This window comes from Sycon ciliatum, chromosome 1 (genome assembly GCF_964019385.1).
Source record: "Sycon ciliatum chromosome 1, ocSycCili1.1, whole genome shotgun sequence".
Lineage (NCBI taxonomy): Eukaryota > Metazoa > Porifera > Calcarea > Leucosolenida > Sycettidae > Sycon > Sycon ciliatum.
In genome coordinates, this window is record NC_088643.1 from 18,343,871 (window position 1) to 18,361,274 (window position 17,404).

The following is a 17,404-nucleotide window of genomic DNA, read 5'->3' on the forward strand; positions in this document are numbered from 1 at the left end:
GATGGGAAATTCATTCAAAGCTGAGATTAAAAGCAGTTTGACTGAAAAATTATGCAAAGTCTTCTGTTTGGTGCAGTTCGGTAAACTACCCCGAGTGTGTACCCGTATATCCGATGGAAAGAGAACAGAAAAAAGGTATGTTTTGCCCAGGCCAGGGTGCCTTCATATTGAAGTTCCACTGTTCTTTATCCGCTTATGGCGTGATTGTAGTGCTGCAAATGCGCCTGTACATGTACATGTATGCTGAATTGCTGATGCAGCCAAACACCTGCACCAGGGTAAACTGAAATTCTCGTACCAACAGTAGCCTAGGCGTAGGCAATTACCGGTATGGCGCGTATAGAGATTGTGGCGCGTATAGCTCACTGACACCGTTTCGTACGAGAACGAAATGCGCGGGCCACGGGCGCGGCTACCTGCTACAGCACTACGGTACAGCTGTACTTTGCAGTATAATATACTGCACTATTATTATGCTGCTATGCTGTACGCTTTCTCGTAGATCTCTCCTGACACCCGCGTACCCGTGATCCATCCAGCATCCGGAGATGCGATCATGCGAGTCGAGTGTACCGATCGGATCGGCGCCAAAACCGTAGATCGGGGCGCGCCCGGGCCACTCCCCGATGATACGTCATGTACTGTGGAGATCGTCGCGCGATGTGCCGATGATACGGTGTGCACCATGGACTGGTGTACCGATACGCACTCGACTCGTCGAGGCGAGGGCAGGGTCCCATGCTTCATGGTTGGTACTCTTTTTGGAACCAAAATGGATGCAAAATACGCACAATGTCGACCTTGAAGGCCCTTTCATTTTGGATGCGTTCGAGTACTGTGCATACGATCACGAGTATACGAGAGTACATAGCGGCGGGGTAACCCCGCCCAGAGATTGAATAACCCCGGGGTTACATATCTTTCATTGCCTTCTCCTCAATTCATCAAGTGAAGGCAGGCAGGCAGGAAAGCAACTATTAAACCTGAAAAACTATTACTTTTGAAGTATAATCATAATACATGTGGCTCGTACCTACATGTACATGTAAATCGAAAACTAGTCCTTTGAGCATCCTTCTGCGCAGGTTTGGAGTAGAAATATTTTGACTTTTTGGCCCTTTCGGGTTCGACCAAAATAATAAATTCTACTACTACTACTACTACTACCCTCCCCGGTGAAAACTTTTTTTCTTCTTTTTCGGTAGTGGTTTTGACAAGAATAGCTTTATAATCGACTCAAAAGGTATGTTCTGGTGGTAACAGAAACATGAAACTATCAAGCCGCATCTTCAACCTTGCGTCATTGCTCCGCCATCCCAGACTGCCAGAGGATAATGCCCGCCTGGATGTGGCTGTATTGGATGCAATCTGGGGTGGCCATTTCGAACGGCCAATCCTGGACATCCGGGTGTTCAAACCTCACGCCTGTTCCAACCGGCAGCAATCCATAGCGGCAACCTACAGGAAGAATGAGGCAGAGAAGAGGCGTGCCTATGAAAAACGCGTTGGCGAAAAATCGAACACGCTTCATCCCCCCACCCCCCTTCTGACTACAATACAGTCATGTACGATGTAGTTAGTAGCTACATCAGTACAGGCGCTAAAAAGTGGTAAGTGTCTACACAAAGGGATCCACGATCCAGTTACCTGGTAACACGAGGAGGGTTGCACCTACAGTACCTTTTGTAGCCGATTGTTGCCAAAAAGCAGGGGATTTCCCGATATTATCCACTATGAAAGTCCACATGCCGCTCGTATCTCACAAAATGCTCGTTTTTTTCCTTTCTAATGCTCCACCATACTCTGCCACTGGCGACAAGAAGAGAGAATCTCTCAAAACCAAACGTAACCGAATTCAACACAAGGTGCGGAAGCTGTGCCTACACCGTGCCGAGGCGGAACTGGACCTGAAGGCTAAGGAAGTAGAGAAACTGTAGTAGTGAAATGATGACCAAGTCTTGGACTCGGTTTTAACGTACACGTACATGTACATAACGCAAGGATTTCAGGCAATTTTTAATTTTATTTTTTACTATGTTCTCATACCCAACTCACATGATGCCATAACAGTAATAGTTCAACCAAGAGTATACGTACGTACGAGTACATAAACGGTTGTTTTGAGCGCTTTTGGGTGTTATCATTTTCTTTTCTTCATTTTGCCCTAAATTATCACCTCTTATGGCCTTCCAGTATACGCTCTCAATTGCAATACAGTGTAGTAAAGTAAAAGTAAAGTAATATTATTATCGTGTCCGTTCCCGAAGGGAACTCGTGTAGTAATGTTCTGTCTTCTTTGCCTACAAGAATGAACTCTCATATTTTCATAATCGTTTTGGGCGAAACTGAGAGCGGTACGACGCTGTCGCCTGAATATTAATTTTGCCCTGAACATTTCATGGAACAAGGTGACGCGAAACATAGAAAAAAGTACATAAGCGGTTTACCGGTATGTACTCTTGGTTCAATGGAAATGCCTGTGCGCGACGCGTCACTATAAAACCACTCGAAGTCTCCGAGAAAAGCGGAAGCTATGGAACCTGAAACCGTAGCTGGTCAGTGATGGCCAGGGCAGGGAGTCGTCAAAATAATGAGCTCTGCCCTACTGTATCTTTATCTCTTTCTTTGCTCACCTGTTGCTCAGCTACTACACCTGTTCCTGGGCAGCACGCCGCGCGCCAGAAACCATTACACGAGTTGCATGGTCTTGGGGTTACTAGTATGCACCAGAGGGTTATGTACTGTAGTATGGGGTTATGTACTCTGGGATTATTGTACTCTGGGGTTATGAACTTTTGGCCGGTTCATGTAGCATCATCGTTCTCTGAAAGAATGGCGGCGGCGTATACGGGCGCGTACCCATCGAAATTGCGGGACAATAGCACGAGACGGGAGCGGCCGCGCCAGTGACGGGGGGAATTCGAAACGCCACAATATGACTGTAGGGTTCCAGAATGAATTTCTACTTTCTACCGAGATCTACAAAAAAAGGAGCTGTTTCCGTGACATCTGCATGAAATGCGGTGCTCGCACTCAAGTCACGGTGGGTGCAAAATGCAAGCAGGCAGTCCCTAGGCGCTAGGCTAGGCCCTGGCCTAGTGAATGCAACGTATCTTCTTCTCGGATATCTACTGAACTGGTTCCGGGGTTCTCAAAACGGGGGAACAACTATCAACGTCATGGCTAGCACAAACAGTATAGTACTCGCTAGGCTCAGGAACCCTAAATTGTGGTAGTAGCTCGTACAGCCAGATTGCTGAAGAAGAAGAACGTCCCAGGCACCCCTAGCCAGGGAAACAATGTTCTTGGGCGCGCGACTCTGCTGTACACGGTGTTCTTAGCATGGAATATATTTAGAACTTTGAAACTCCACTGTAGCATTGTCATATTTTCAGTATACCCAACTCGCAACACACTAACAGTCCTTGGCTACACTACGTACAGTTGATATTGTCCAAATTTTCACCCAGGAGGGCATCATCACTCATCAGGGATATCCGTATTTAGTTCTATTTTCTACTCCTGGGCGCGCTGGGCACATACCAGCAACGATACAGGGTGAATGAGAATGATGAGACATGAACACTAGAATCCGACGGCCCAAAGCAGAGGCACGTTCACGATCGCACATGCAGCGCAGTGTTGTGTTCGTAGTGCTCGTGCTCGTGCTTGCGCACCGGGGGTGCTAGCCTTGGTAGTGCTCAGAGCAGTGTGCATTGTGCATCAACGAAGCATACCATACTGTCCGCTTGCCAGCACGGTAGAACTCCCCCAGATCAGGGCAGGTTGGTATGGAGGACTGCCCGTAACTCAGAACATGCATACTTACTTCCTGAACGCGCCAAGTAAACATCGATGTAATGCCGATCAATAGTTTTTGGGGCCGTTATTTCGTTGGAAATGCCTTGTGATGATAGATGGGTCAGAAAGGTGCCCGCCCGCGCCCGGTAGATGGAGGTGCACGGCCCATAGGAATAGGGACGCCCGGATGTGGGGAGTTTTGCTGTATTGGGTCTGGAATGAGTGACACCAAGAGTCCATAACCCATGGACTCTTGGTGACACGCATGACAGAGGAGAAACCAGCTCCCACATGAGCTACTACAGTACAGTATGCGAGTCAAAAGACATGGATTTGAAAAGGAGACTGCAGCTCACGACGAACTCGCCGCCGCTATCCCGTCGGGGAGTTCCGCTACGACTTTTAGGCTGGCGAGATCGTGACCTCTCAAGCGCACGCCACCATATCGATTCCCGTCTTCAGTTGAAGTCCTGTTTTACGATCTCAGCATTTTGCTCTTTGCCCCATCAAGTGACAAAATGGCCCTTGTGATGTCCCAACTTGTATCTCTTTCAAGTCATGGAATCTTTAGAAGCACCCAAATAAGCATTCTGGCCACTCACAGCTAGTCCCATCGATACTGTACAGCCGTAGCTGGTTGCTTGTTTTGCTCCTTGGAAAAAAGGGAAAGCTCGCATTGGTTCATGGTGGCGGAATTCGGGCGAGAACTGGACCCACGGAGATTCGGCGGGCGCCAGCGACTAGTAGTTTGACCTTAGGCTCTATCTTCTCCCTTCAACACTTTGCAGGCGGTCTTTCCAGCCTTGCCAAGTTCTTTTTTCAGATTTTGGCGGTCTGCCACACCCTAGGCCAAAGGGTTGAGCGCCTTGCTAGCACCGGATGCCGAAAGGAAGCATTGTGCATGACACCCACGCATTTCTTGCACCAGCCGTGACCTTGGTGCACCCCTGCAAGAAAGAGTGCGTACAAGTTCAAGCGCCATGCGTACATCAACAGTGCGACACACTATTAAATTCCGCATTCGGAAAAGGCTGGACGCGTACAGGCGCACGCGGGACAAGTGAAAGATTTGGGCAAAATCCGGTAAAGACCACCTACGCTCCGTATACAAATACAGCAGAACCGTATCAGGGTGTGTACAGGTACGTCGCAATGTACGTTGTCTTGGCGGGCAACAGTCTCTTCATGCTTGCTTTCCTCGTCACTTTCTACTTTCTTCTTTGGAGGAACCCAGCAAGTCTGATCCTCTCTGTCTTCCTCTCCGAAACAGCAGAAATGCCGGGTAGAAAAGAAAGTACCGGCAGTCGTCCGGCATTAGTTTGTACTGCGAGTAGGGGAGCTGAGAAAGATAGCCCATACTCAAGAGCGCAGAATGGAAAGCTGAGTTCCTCATCTGACCACCTTATCCCAATCGCTCCGAGGTAAGCCATGCAACTGCACCGTTGTCGTTCAGGCCATGCCAGCAATATACAATGCATGTGTCTTTTCCGAATACTGTTGTTGTTTTTGGCCATTTTCAATTTGCCCCATTTTCAATTGTCGCATTTCAATTTTTCACCCGTTGCCACGCGTACTCTGTTGTTGGCGCGCCAAGTTGGCGCGCCAAGTTCGATGAACCGTGACGGACTGGTGATGTTCACACACACACGTAGCCGATGGACAGAATGATTCTCCCTTCAAACGCTGGCATTGGTCGTCTCCTCTTCCGAGTATATTATTCGAAACGACCCTCCTACGCTCTACCTACGCTCTACGTCGTATCCAAATTCGTGCGTAATTATAAATTATCTGTTTCTGGTGGAGTACCCCGGTGTTTCTTTTTGTGTTGCCCTGTCACTGACCACTGTTTGAGTTCCGACAAGGTCTGGCAGTACAGTAAAAAAAAACCCAGATACAGCCGCCCCTAATTCGGGCACGCCCGTCTACCTCGGCACCGTTCACGTCCCATCTGGAGTCACAAAAATTGGCTTTTCAAGGAAAAAGTTAAAAGCGGTCCCAACAATTATTGATTGAGAAAAAAATGTTTACTTGCATGCTGGTAAGTACATGTATGCGCGTTCTGAGTTACGCGTACACGGGCAATTCCTAGTTACGGGCAGTGCTTGGTCCCAACCTGCCCGGATCTGGGGAGTTTTACTGTACAAGTCAAAAGGGGAGCTCCCCTCCTGCGTGTGTGTGTGTGTTGGGGGGGGGGGGGTCCATTGACTGCATGCTGCAGCCTGCATTTCCCACCAGTATAATGGATGGGTATCTGTGACACATGACAGGAAAGAATGGAAGATGCACAGACTACACACATACATGCGAAGTAATACTGGCTGCGGCACTTAGTAGTTTGTGAGCCCTAAAATTTCACCCAATTTGAAAAGTCCACACAAAAGCCCTGAATTACTGTGACGTGTATTTCAGACGGGTGGCAATAAAAGACCGGCGCTAATTTCCGAAAATACAGTATATGTTTGGATGCACAGAGATGGGAGGCGTTAGGAGGACCACAGACTGCAAACAATTCTTACATGTGCCAACTAGCAGTTAGCAACCTGGAACAAGCAACATAGTGTGCAGTGTGGGTTAGGTGCGACTTCCAGTGGTTTTTGGTTGGAAACAGGAATGGATGTAAAAATTAATGTGTTTCGAGGTGAAGAAAAAAAGAAGAAAAAAGGGTGTTGAGCTATCTCTGCTGGGTTGAAGACGGTTAGGGGCCGTCCGTAATCTTTTAAACAAAACGTAAAAGTTTCGTTTATGGGTGGGTGGGTGGGTCGAGGAGAGTTTCGTTTTGAAAATTATTGATAGCTGAAACATCAATCCATTCTAGCTGTCAAGTCAATCTATTTTTCGTTGATGGGCGTGGGTGGGTGGGGGAGGGTCATAACTAAACCTTTTCGTTTCGTGAAAATTATCGATAATGCCGGATGGCCTTGATTGTCCATAATTATCAATCTTTTAAACAAAACGAAAAAGTTTTGTTTATGGATGGGTGGCCCGAGGAGAGTTTCGCTATGAAAAATATTGATAGCTGAAACATCAATCCATCCTATCTGTCAAGTCAATATATTTTTTCGTTCAGGAGGGTGGTCATAACTAAACTTTTTTTGTTTCGTGAAAATTATCGATAATGCCGAATGGCCCATTTGGGCTGGCCTGTGGCGAAGGTCCTGGTAGGTAGTCATTTCTTTCTTCAGTAGCATTCATACAGTGAAAATGCTGTAACCTGACTGACCTTGGTTTGCCATAACAGCAAGTGTGTATGACGGAGAGTGTATGGTAGCTATATCAAAACTTGCTGTCATCATGTACACTGGGATGTTGTACAACTTTTCACACGTGCGTTGTACAACTTTGCTGTCAAATGTGTGATTGCCATAATTGCCCATGTTTGCACTCATTTGTGTGTATGGCTACACACTGCCCTGTACTCCTGACATATGTGTGGGCAGGTGCAATTATTACCCAGACGTACAAAGCTGGTGCCCCGGACCAGTTACGAATACATCGCTCTCTTTGTGCATGTGTACGTCTGGCAGCATTCCTGGTTGTCAAGGGTCTTCTTCAAAGTCCAGGGTGGTGCCAAATATGCACGTTGCATGGTTCAGGATATCACCTAGCATTACTGTACTTGTGTACATTCTGGCAATCCTGATGCAAATGGCGATGTACAACTACACACTCTGGGAGAGTTATGGGTTCTTGGTATGTGTAGTACCATTCCTTTTGCGCCTTGCTACCGGTGAACCTCTTTGTGCTGCTAGAGAGGTTTGCAGCGTATCTCTTCCGCGGCGTTCTGTTTACCTTATCGTACTTGTTTGTGGATTGCGTGCTTGCAGAATGACCGCTATGCACGATACTCGCTTTACCTACCGACCAGTGATGCGCCAGGTGAGTGTGGGGTCCGCGGATTCAGGGAGAAGCGCTCACACTGCCAATGCAGTTTGCACATTGGTTACCTGTCCATCTGTGAGTGGCACAGATCCCTGCAGGACTGGTTGTAACTGTTGTTGGCACATATCTAAAACGCCGTTTAAAATTTTTAAAATGGTTTATGGATTTTCGTTGGTTGGTTTCTGTCAATACCTGTGAAGAGAGCGGCCTAGATGTTTTGCTGATTTGCACATGTGTTGGCGAAGTTCTGTTAGCGGAGCATGTGTCGTAGTCTTGAAATATACCCATTATGCATGTGTGTGGCCCGTATGCCTTTGTCATAGTTACTGGTTCGTTATGGTGACCAGCGCATCATCTTTATTTCTCCCTTTCCGTCTTCCCTTCTCTCTCTCTCTCACTCTCTCTCCCTCCCCCCCCCCCTCTCTCTCTCTCTCTCTCTTTCTCTCCCTCCCTCCCCCTCTCTCTTTCTCTCCCTCCCTCCCTCTCTCCCTCCCCCCCCCCTCTCTCTCTCTCTCTCTCTCTCTCTCTCTCTCTCTCTCTCTCTCTCTCTCTCTCTCTCTCTCTCTCTCTCCCCCTCCCCCCCCCTCTCTCTCTCTCTCTCTCTCCCCCTCCCTCCCCTCTCTCTCTCTCTCTCTCTCTCTCTCTCTCTCTCTCTCTCTTTTCTGTAGCAGGGTCAGCAGGCTATGTACCAGTACCATCATGGCATGGCTGGCCACGGCATACCCATGCACGCGCCAAATCCGTACCAGACGTACTACAACCCGCGCTCGCTGATGCTCTCTTCATCCTCCACTGGAGCGCCACCGGACAACATGGTTCCGCCGGGCATGAGCTACTCCCCGTCAGCGGCGTCCGCCACGACGGCCGAGCATCCGCACGTTCCGGTCGGCATGGCAGCTGCCGGTGCGTACTCCTACGCCATGTCGCCGTGGCAAGCACCAGCCGTCACTGGCAGGTGAGTTGTAGTACTGTAGTACTATCACCAGTTTCTTCTTTCTGTCAGCGTTTGGCACCACCAAGTAGCATCACTGTCGGATCAGATGGTGAACAGGTAGATTTGGAGTACTGTAAGCCATGTATATACAGTGCTGCCAAATAATTTTCGCCGAAAATCGGACAAATTTCACCGTCAAGGCTGGCCACATGGCGCGAATTTTTCTCCTCAGCAATTTTTCCAGAGAATTCAAAATATCGCCCAAAATACCATGAAAATTCGCTTCGTTGCCATGGTAACCGATATTGCACCCCGAAGTTGTCATGAATTTTGTGATGCATTGGTGTGGTCACACGCTGTACAGTGTACATGCCGTCCAGGCATGTAAAATTGTTACTTGCACTTCCACCGCCAAGCGCAAGCCTTTTTTGAAGCACATGTGACATGTACATGAACATGTGCAGTGATTTGCATGCTGAAAAGTGAAAATACAGGACTTCTGCATAGGAAAGTACTGATCTCTGGCATTTTTGGCTGCTTTTCGGACGTTTCCTTTTTCGGACCGGTTTTCGGAAGAGCCTTCAAAAATCGGACACTGTCCGAAAAATCGGACGGTTTGGCAACACTGTATATAACGAGGAAGTAAATCTAACGTTTTAACGATCGACATTTCTTCGTTATATTAAGGGTGCGTTCTTAAATCCTCTCGGAAAAGTTGGAGACTCTCCGAAAAGTTCGAGAGCTGTTCTTATATCCTCTCCGACTTTTAGGAGGCTCTCCAAAGCTCTCCAAGCTCTCCAAGCTTCAGAGGTGGTTGAAACTTGGAGATTCCCGCGGTTTGGGATCAGCGCATGCGAACTACGACTAAAAGGCACGTGTTCATCATTAGTGTACGCATTTCCCTTTTCGCATACGCACACGTGCATTACTACATTCATCACTCAAGATCGCGGCCCCTTTGGCGCTTCATTTTGCTTGACATGTGCAAAATATCTCCGAATTCTTCGAGACCCGTTCTTGAGTAATCCCAGTTTCTTCGACTTCTCATTTCTTCTTCTTCTAGAAGCTAGAGAATATAAGAACGCACCCTAAGATTCTTTGAGGCTGTAATGCTTCATATTATGTTGTGTGTGGATATACCGGAATACTGCAAGATCGTCAACATATCGTCTCGGACAATCGTTAAATTTGCGACTCGTTTACGGTTATAATAACATGTCTTACAGTACATACTGTAATGGCGCGTATTAAAGGGGCACTCCGGGAATTTTTTCGGTGGTGTGTTCTCTTCATGGGGGCCTTATATGGCCCCCAAGGAATGGGGAATCGCGAAAACTAGACCCAAAAAGTCGATATATGAAGCCAGGGAGGGCCAAGTTTGTCTCCTCTTTTGATGGTTTTGATGACGTCACGTGTGATTAGTATTCAAATTCTCTGCATTTGAAGATCTTAGTTGTTTGAATTTTCTGGTGATGAAGAACGATGTTTGGTCGACATTCCCAAGCTTCACAACTGCGGAAATACTCTAAGGAACCTGAAGGACCCCCTGAGTTGCCCCTGGTGGAAGCGCAGCCTGATGAGGGCCAGGAGATTGGAGCGGACGACTTCACTGGTCCGAGTACGAGGATCCTGATGAGGGCCAGGAGATTGGAGCGGACGACTTCACTGGTCCGAGTACGAGGATCCCGAAATTCTCTATATGTCGCGAGGCATATGGTCAGAATAGTTTTGTTTAGACAAGCTGACGCGAAGTCGGGGTGATGTGTAACGCATGTCAAAGGGCTGTCAATGCTTACAGCTGCAGCGCTCTCTCGACAGCGAAGGTAATCGACTGCCCTCTGCATCACCCCACATTTCTGGCAGGAACACCAATCGTTATTTCCTTGTCGACCAGTGAAGTCGTCCGCTCCAATTTCCTGGCCCTCATTAGGCTGGGCTTCTACCAGGGGCACCTCAGGAGGTCCTTCAGGTTCCTTAGAGTATGGTCGCAGTTGTGAAGCTTGGGAATGTTGACCAAACATCGTTCTTCATCACCAGAAAATTCAAACAACTAAGATCTTCAAATGCAGAGAATTTGAATACTAATCACACGTGACGTCATCAAAACCATCAAAATAGGAGACAAACTTGGCCCTCCCTGGCTTCATATATCGACTTTTTGGGTCTAGTTTTCGCGATTCCCCATTCCTTGGGGGCCATATAAGGCCCCCATGAAGAGAACACACCACCGAAAAAATTCCCGGAGTGCCCCTTTAAAGTCAGGCTTATTCTTGTAGAAGCTGATGTCAAGGCTAGGCTTATATTCACATCAGGCTTCTATTCAAACCAGGTATTTCTATGTGTGTCAACACTAAAACCAGGCTTATGTGCCGACAATGTATCTTGAAAAATCAGGCTTCTATTCAAAACAGGCTTCTATTCGAGATAGGCTTTAATACAAGACACAACGGTATTCCTGTAGAAGCTGGTGTGAAGGCTAGGCTTCTATTCGAACCAGGTATTTCTATGTGTGTCAACACTAAAACCAGGCTTATGTGCCGAAAATGTATCTTGAAAAATCAGGCTTCTATTCAAAACAGGCTTCAATACGAGATAGCCTTCTATACGAGATAGGCACACTACGGTGTGTCGCGAGTATGACCTGGAGTTATAATAGAGAAAGTTGCAGTGAAGCCATATAGGCACGAAGTAAACGGGTGATGACATATACATGTAGAGGAGTGAACACATATAGAGAGCTGGTGGACTACTGAGTGTAACATATATTATACCGTAAAAGCCCGTGTATAGGCCCCGGGCGTATAGAATAGCAGCCTCGATTTCCTGGGCGTATACAAGGGCACAGGCGTTATTTTGGAACCGGGCGTATACTGGGAATAGGGATAGCAGTAAGTATTGGGTATCAGTACCTGTACATGAACTGGTGTTTCCGGCATACCTGGGCGTATACATGGGCATGGGCGCTATTTCGAAACGAAAGTGTTGACTTCCCCTGACTGGGCGTAATTTCGAGTAGGCGTATACAGGGGGCTTTTACGGTGGTGGTAGTGACTGCTACCAAGAGTACATAACCCCCAAGAGTGTGCAACTCCAGCTATGGGGTCTGCGACGGCAGAACTTCACATCACGTGATGAACCTGTATACATTATTTGCACTCGGTGTATGATAGATACAGGGTTGTACGCAACCCACCTTGGGGTACAACTCTCTTGTGGTCACTTTGCACTGTTTGCCAGCATAACCTTTTGAACCATGTCACGTGATGTGAAGTTCTGCCGTCGCAGCACAGCATAGATGTTGTGCAGGCAGTTGCACACTCTTGGGGGTTATGTACTCTTGCTGCTACTAGTCGCTGGCTTGCAACCAACTGACTTGATTACCATCACATTCAAACCAAAACTGCCGCTTGTGGGTTTGGAAATTCTTGAAATAGGTTTAGAAAAGTTGGTTGCTCCAACGAGGAGCACACGCTTCTTGCCGAACTTGACACTTGACTGACTCACGACTGCCATCCGGAGCACACGAGGAGCACGTCGCACCTTCCGCTCGGCAAACCTGAAAGAAAGCACCACTCCCTGCTCAATACACAGTGTTTCGGGGAATTCACCCCTCATCAGTTTAGCTTGAGTAGGCTGAGGAAGATAGTGCCTGAAAAGCACCACTTATATACTGCTCTCCAGGCCAAACCATCACCAGGGATACAAACTTACAGAGACACTTTGTTTCCAGCGCGACAAATACCTCGTGAAGCCCCAGGCAGCAGCGTGAGTCAGAGTCGCTCATGGAGTTGTGCTAAACAGACGTTGAGAGCCAGTATAGCTATTCACAACGCTGTCACCTCCAACAACTAGTCGCAAGTCCGCGTGAGGGACAACAATACGAACTTAGAAGTTGCGACTTCGGCGGTAATATTCATGAAGTTGGTTGCTCCAACGAGGAGCACACGCTTCTTGCCGAACTTGACACTTGACTGACTCACGACTGCCATCCAGAGCACACGAGGAGCACGTCGCACCTTCCACTCGGCAAACCTGCAAGAAAGCACCACTCCCTGCTCAATACACAGTGTTTCGGGGAATTCACCCCTCATCAGCGTGTGCTCCTCGTTGGAGCAACCAACTTCATGAATATTACCGCCGAAGTCGCAACTTCTAAGTTCGTTCGGTTTAGAAAAGGTTTGGAAAAAGTTTAGAATTTTGTGTGCTTTTTTGGCATGAGCATTTTTTTAGATGCAAAATGACTCGCCCACTATGCCATAAAAGTCAAAGTCCACATAGAAATTTCAATCTAAATCCACTTGTTCATCCTTCCTCCTGGGCTGTAAGTTTGTTTAGTATATATAGTACAGATTCCTTCATTTTTACAAAACATACTTCAAATATAATTTCATATGAGGTCCATGGCTTTATAACTGAGACTGGCTTTAAAGGTGCGGACATACGGTATGAACAACAACAACGACAAAAACAATGGCATTGCTTAAGTAAAGATCTGAAACACTGGCTCTGTTGTTTGTTGACGTGCTGCAGCCGAAAGCGCAAGGCAACTCGAGGATCGCTCACAACCATCGAGAAGGAGCTATCGCCTGACCATGAGCAGTCGGACGAATCCGTAGATGTTAGAGGTGAGCAACATGATGCTTTCCCGTGCTCGGTGCCGTTTTGTGCGCAGTCTTGTTCCTGTTCTCATTTAGTTTATGTTCAGTTGCACACGATAGATACTGTATAAGCAGAAATAGTCGTCTCCAAGTCAAATTTAATTTCGTCCTTTTCGTCCAAGGGGTTTTGCGACTAAATTAATTAAATGCGAATGATGTCGATTTGGCCTGTTTTTCAATACACTCCTATGATCCATGGATGACATTTGCAACTGGACGAACTCCCTTTCTTTGGAGTTGGATGAAGTTATTGACCGACTGTTAATTCTGCCTGCGTGGTATAATCAGACGTGCACCACGGAGGACTGGCTGGCTACGTGCATTTTGCGTATGCATTTCTCAGTTCGCCGACAGAAACTGGTGTGTGAACGTTCGCATGTTCCGTGCCCAACAAATTGGCAGTCAATTCCTCAAAAGATTGCCCCAGGCTTGCCGCCCTGCACCGTGTGTGGGGCAAACGATCTATTTCATGACAGCACGAGGCGTGCTTGAATTCCATCACCTATTTCAACTTCCAGGGCACCATTCACTTTGCGCTGTGTACGGTCAAATTTGCCAGAGGACACATGCAAGATTCTTTCGTCCAAGTTTTCGATCTTTACATTTAAAATTTCTCTACTTCTTTAGAAGGAGTGGTTTTACGGAACATATAGGCCGACATTTCTTGTGATTTCTTTCTAATCAACGGAGACAACAGCCACAGAAAAGCAATGACTAAAGTTTGGTATTTCTCCTTATTTCATGTTCCTGTCGGCAGACAAGAAAAGAGAGCGGCCACGTAGCATCGTGACTTCCAAGTCATTGGCCGACCACACCGTCGCGGAGAATGGCGATATCGATGCCAAGTCGCTCGCTGTGTCAACATCTGCGGCCACCACCAACGGAAGCAGCAGCACCCCTAACAGCAATAGCGGCAGCAGCAGCAACGATAAACTCTCTCCATCGGCAGTTGCCGTCACGTCGTCACCGGCAAAGATCAGCAGCAACGACGACGACGCCCATCGTTTCCAGACTGCATCGCCCATTGCCAGCGATGACGAAGACCGAGTGTTTCGATCGAAGAGCGTCATGCAGCCGCTTGCCCAGTCCCTACGGGCACCGAGTCAGGTTGGCACGCCGGTCACGAACGAGAGCACTCCGAACGGCAGTGTGCGGCGGACACCGGACACGGCCGCCGGTCCTGCTTCAGACGAATCGTGTACAGTAACGACGCCCGGCGTGGACAATGCGTGTCGCTTTCCGCCGGGTGCCTGCAAGAAGGTGTACTCGCCGAGCGGCAGTCAGACGGACGTCACCGAGAACTCCATCGAGCCGCTGTCCTCAATGCACGCGCCGGCCGGCCTGGAGCTGACGGATCAAGTGCAGCACTACAAGAAGGCGCTGTCCGCGCTGCACGAGCGCCTGCACAAGGAGCACGAGCTGTGCCAGCAGGTCTCCTCGCAGCGTATCCGCGCCGAGATGATGTGGGAGGCGGTGGCGCAGGAGCTGCGGCAGCTTCGAGTGCACCTGGCACGGCTTGCCACCCAGCCGCTGCCCACGGCCATGGCGAGTTCAATGCAGCTTCCCTGAGCCGTGCGAGCGAGCGCGCAATTGCTACCCGTGACGTACAGCGTGTCGTGCGAGCCCAGCCACACCCTTACCTTGCCCATAGGACTGGGAGCCGTGGAGTGTGCTGCTGCTGTTGTAGATGTCATGAATGTGTGTTGTGCGTACGCGCGCGTGTGTGTATATGCACACGTGTGTCGGTGTAGGGTGTGGATGTGCACGTTGCCACTCTTAGTTGGAAGTTGCCCGATATCAGTGCTGGCGACGACGTTATCATATGTGTGTGTGTGTGTGTGTGTGTGTGTGTATGTGTGTGTGTGTGTGTGTGTGCACCGCTGCCATCATACTCTGGCAGCTGACCGCTCTAACGGGTTCCCTGCTCGTTCGGCTCGATGTATGTAGCGCCGTAAGCGCACAGTACACGTTTCCACGAGCTGACTTGGCTCACCCACTTAGCAGCCGGCCGCTTGAAGCAAGCCAATTGTGACCTAGCTCACTGTGACACATAGCCAATAACCTAGCTGCCGGCTACATACGGCCTCACACGGCGCCCCGCTCGAATGGAATTCTGCATTGCCGCCGTGCCCCGCACGTCGCCGATAGATCCTCGTCTCCTTTCCCTGTGTAGACTTGGGGGCGAGGGCTCGCTCGCGTGCGCGCGAGTGTTGCGCGTGAGTGTTGCATGCGAGTGCGCGCGAGCGTACGGAGGTCTGCACATGTGCTTTGGCTCCTCGTGAAGTGGACAGAGGTCCCTCAGCGGCGCTTCACATTTTGTTTTTGAATCATTCGCACGTACTCCTTGTTTTCGTATCATTTTTATGCTCCCATGGCGTCATCGTCCGCTTTGCCTCATCGTTCTTACTTCGTAATCTGAGCCAGAACCCGCGTTTGTTTCATTCTCGCCCGGTTCTGTTTAGTGTTTACTACCCCCACTTCTCCTTTCAGCCTACTATTCAGCAGGACTACAGTTCAGTTAGTGTGCCTCTGAAGTTGTTACTGTTAGGCTCGCTATCCTGATTTTAGAGTGTTCATGTTGCCCTTTTTCATACTTTTCATCAACGGCATTTCCCCACAATAAAGTGCCTCCGGCCGGAGTTCTAACCTTTTTTTTAATCACATGGTCAACGGAGGGGGGGGGGGGGCGTACGGGTGCTGTGAGATGGTTCAGGTCTACGCTCGTTAGTAGACAGACCAGGGGGTTCGATTCTGAACTTGCACGTACGGCGTTCCAGGCGTCATCAGACTATTGTCTACCGATGAGTTTCGTCTTGTAAACTATGTCATATTATATACGTTTTTCGACCCAAACAATGCGATACTAATAGCAAGAGTACATAACCCCCAGAGTGTGCAACGCCTGATCCAGCTCTGCATAGGGTCTTGGTCGAGCGGAATCGGATCTTTGCGTCATAATACCGTACACATCTGAGAGGAACCCGGGGAGTCGCGGGTACTCTTGGATCAAAAACAATGGTACCCTGCCTCGAGACCGGCCTTGCGCTGGTGTGGAGTGTACGCATGACATCAGAAGATCCGATTCCGCTCGACCAAGACCCTATGCAGAGCTGGATCGGCGTTAACGCGTTGCACACTCTGGGGGGTTATGTACTCTTGCTAGTACTAGTATACTAGTACAGTACATGTATGAACCCCTAAGCCTTTTAGCCCCGTACACGTTCCCGTATTCCCACACTCCTGTACACAATAATCAATTAATTACACATACCGGTACCCCATCATTATATCTGCATATCCCTGTACACACGTACACCCATTCATGCACTCCCCGCTGACCTTTGCCCTGCTGACCTTTTGCCTCCCTTGCTGCATGCACTAGCGCACTGCTGACCTCTATCTTCCCGCTCACCCTGTTCCCGCTTAGCCCTTGCTCACATTTTGCCTCGCTGCATGCACCCCTTTTTTCTCTCCATAGTAAGATAGGATATGCCCCAAGGCTGCGCTTGTTCAGTCTTGTTCTCGTCTTGTTCTCTCTTCGATTGCAGTCTTTTTTTAGTTACTGTAGTTCTCCCCAGTCCTCTTCTTTGGGTGCTTCACACGTACACACACACACACACACACACACAGTGACACACAAACACCATGGCCCGTCGCAAGAGAAGCACGCAAATCTGCAAATGCACTGCATGTGCACCCCCAGATTTTCTCTTTATACATGTAGCAACGATCATAGCGGATCTGATTCTGATTGAAACAGATCAAGACCAGCGCCAGATAACTGTCTACACAACTGTCGAAGCCATGTGAATCGACCCCCACCACCAACGCACACCTGGTCTACACACGGAGTACATCGGAATAGGACGGCCAAGACAGTTACCATGGTTACCTATGCACACCCTACAGTTGCCGGGGTAACCACTGCTTTGATAAAAGCAGACACTATAGATGCACTGGAACCTTGAAGTGAGTTTGGAGTTATTAATTTTTACTAACTTCGGCAACTTGGTACTGGGAACCCAGGGCCAACAGACGTACTAACAACCTCAGACATGAAAGCTATAAATAGTAACGACACACTGGATTGTGGAGCCAAAACTAGTCCAACTTCCAAAACGCTTTGGCAAGA

The 17,404-nt window shown here is 48.6% G+C and overlaps 1 protein-coding gene across 2 annotated transcripts; it reads left to right on the forward strand.

Annotated features, from left to right (window-relative positions):
- The first annotated feature begins 4,931 nt into the window (after positions 1-4,931).
- LOC135816219 (uncharacterized) lies at positions 4,932-15,918 on the forward strand. Of its 2 annotated transcripts, none has more exons than XM_065329628.1 (5): positions 4,932-5,222; positions 7,626-7,677; positions 8,349-8,635; positions 13,145-13,239; positions 14,030-15,918. In XM_065329628.1, exons 1-5 carry the CDS (start codon positions 4,954-4,956, stop codon positions 14,839-14,841), a joined length of 1,515 nt encoding a protein of 504 aa, XP_065185700.1. In that variant the 5' UTR covers positions 4,932-4,953; the 3' UTR covers positions 14,842-15,918. The 2 variants fall into 2 exon arrangements, with proteins under 2 accessions (XP_065185700.1, XP_065185708.1); XM_065329636.1 differs by having other exon boundaries at positions 8,352-8,635.
- The last annotated feature ends 1,486 nt before the right edge of the window (positions 15,919-17,404 follow it).

Excerpts from the sequence above, each read along its gene's own strand:
- LOC135816219 (XM_065329628.1), top strand. The coding sequence starts at position 4,954 with ATGTACGTTGTCTTGGCGGGCAACAGTCTCTTCATGCTTGCTTTCCTC. Across the intron at positions 5,223-7,625 it reads CTTATCCCAATCGCTCCGAG|AATGACCGCTATGCACGATA; the intron begins GTAAGCCATGCA and ends GCGTGCTTGCAG. Across the intron at positions 13,240-14,029 it reads CGAATCCGTAGATGTTAGAG|ACAAGAAAAGAGAGCGGCCA; the intron begins GTGAGCAACATG and ends TCCTGTCGGCAG.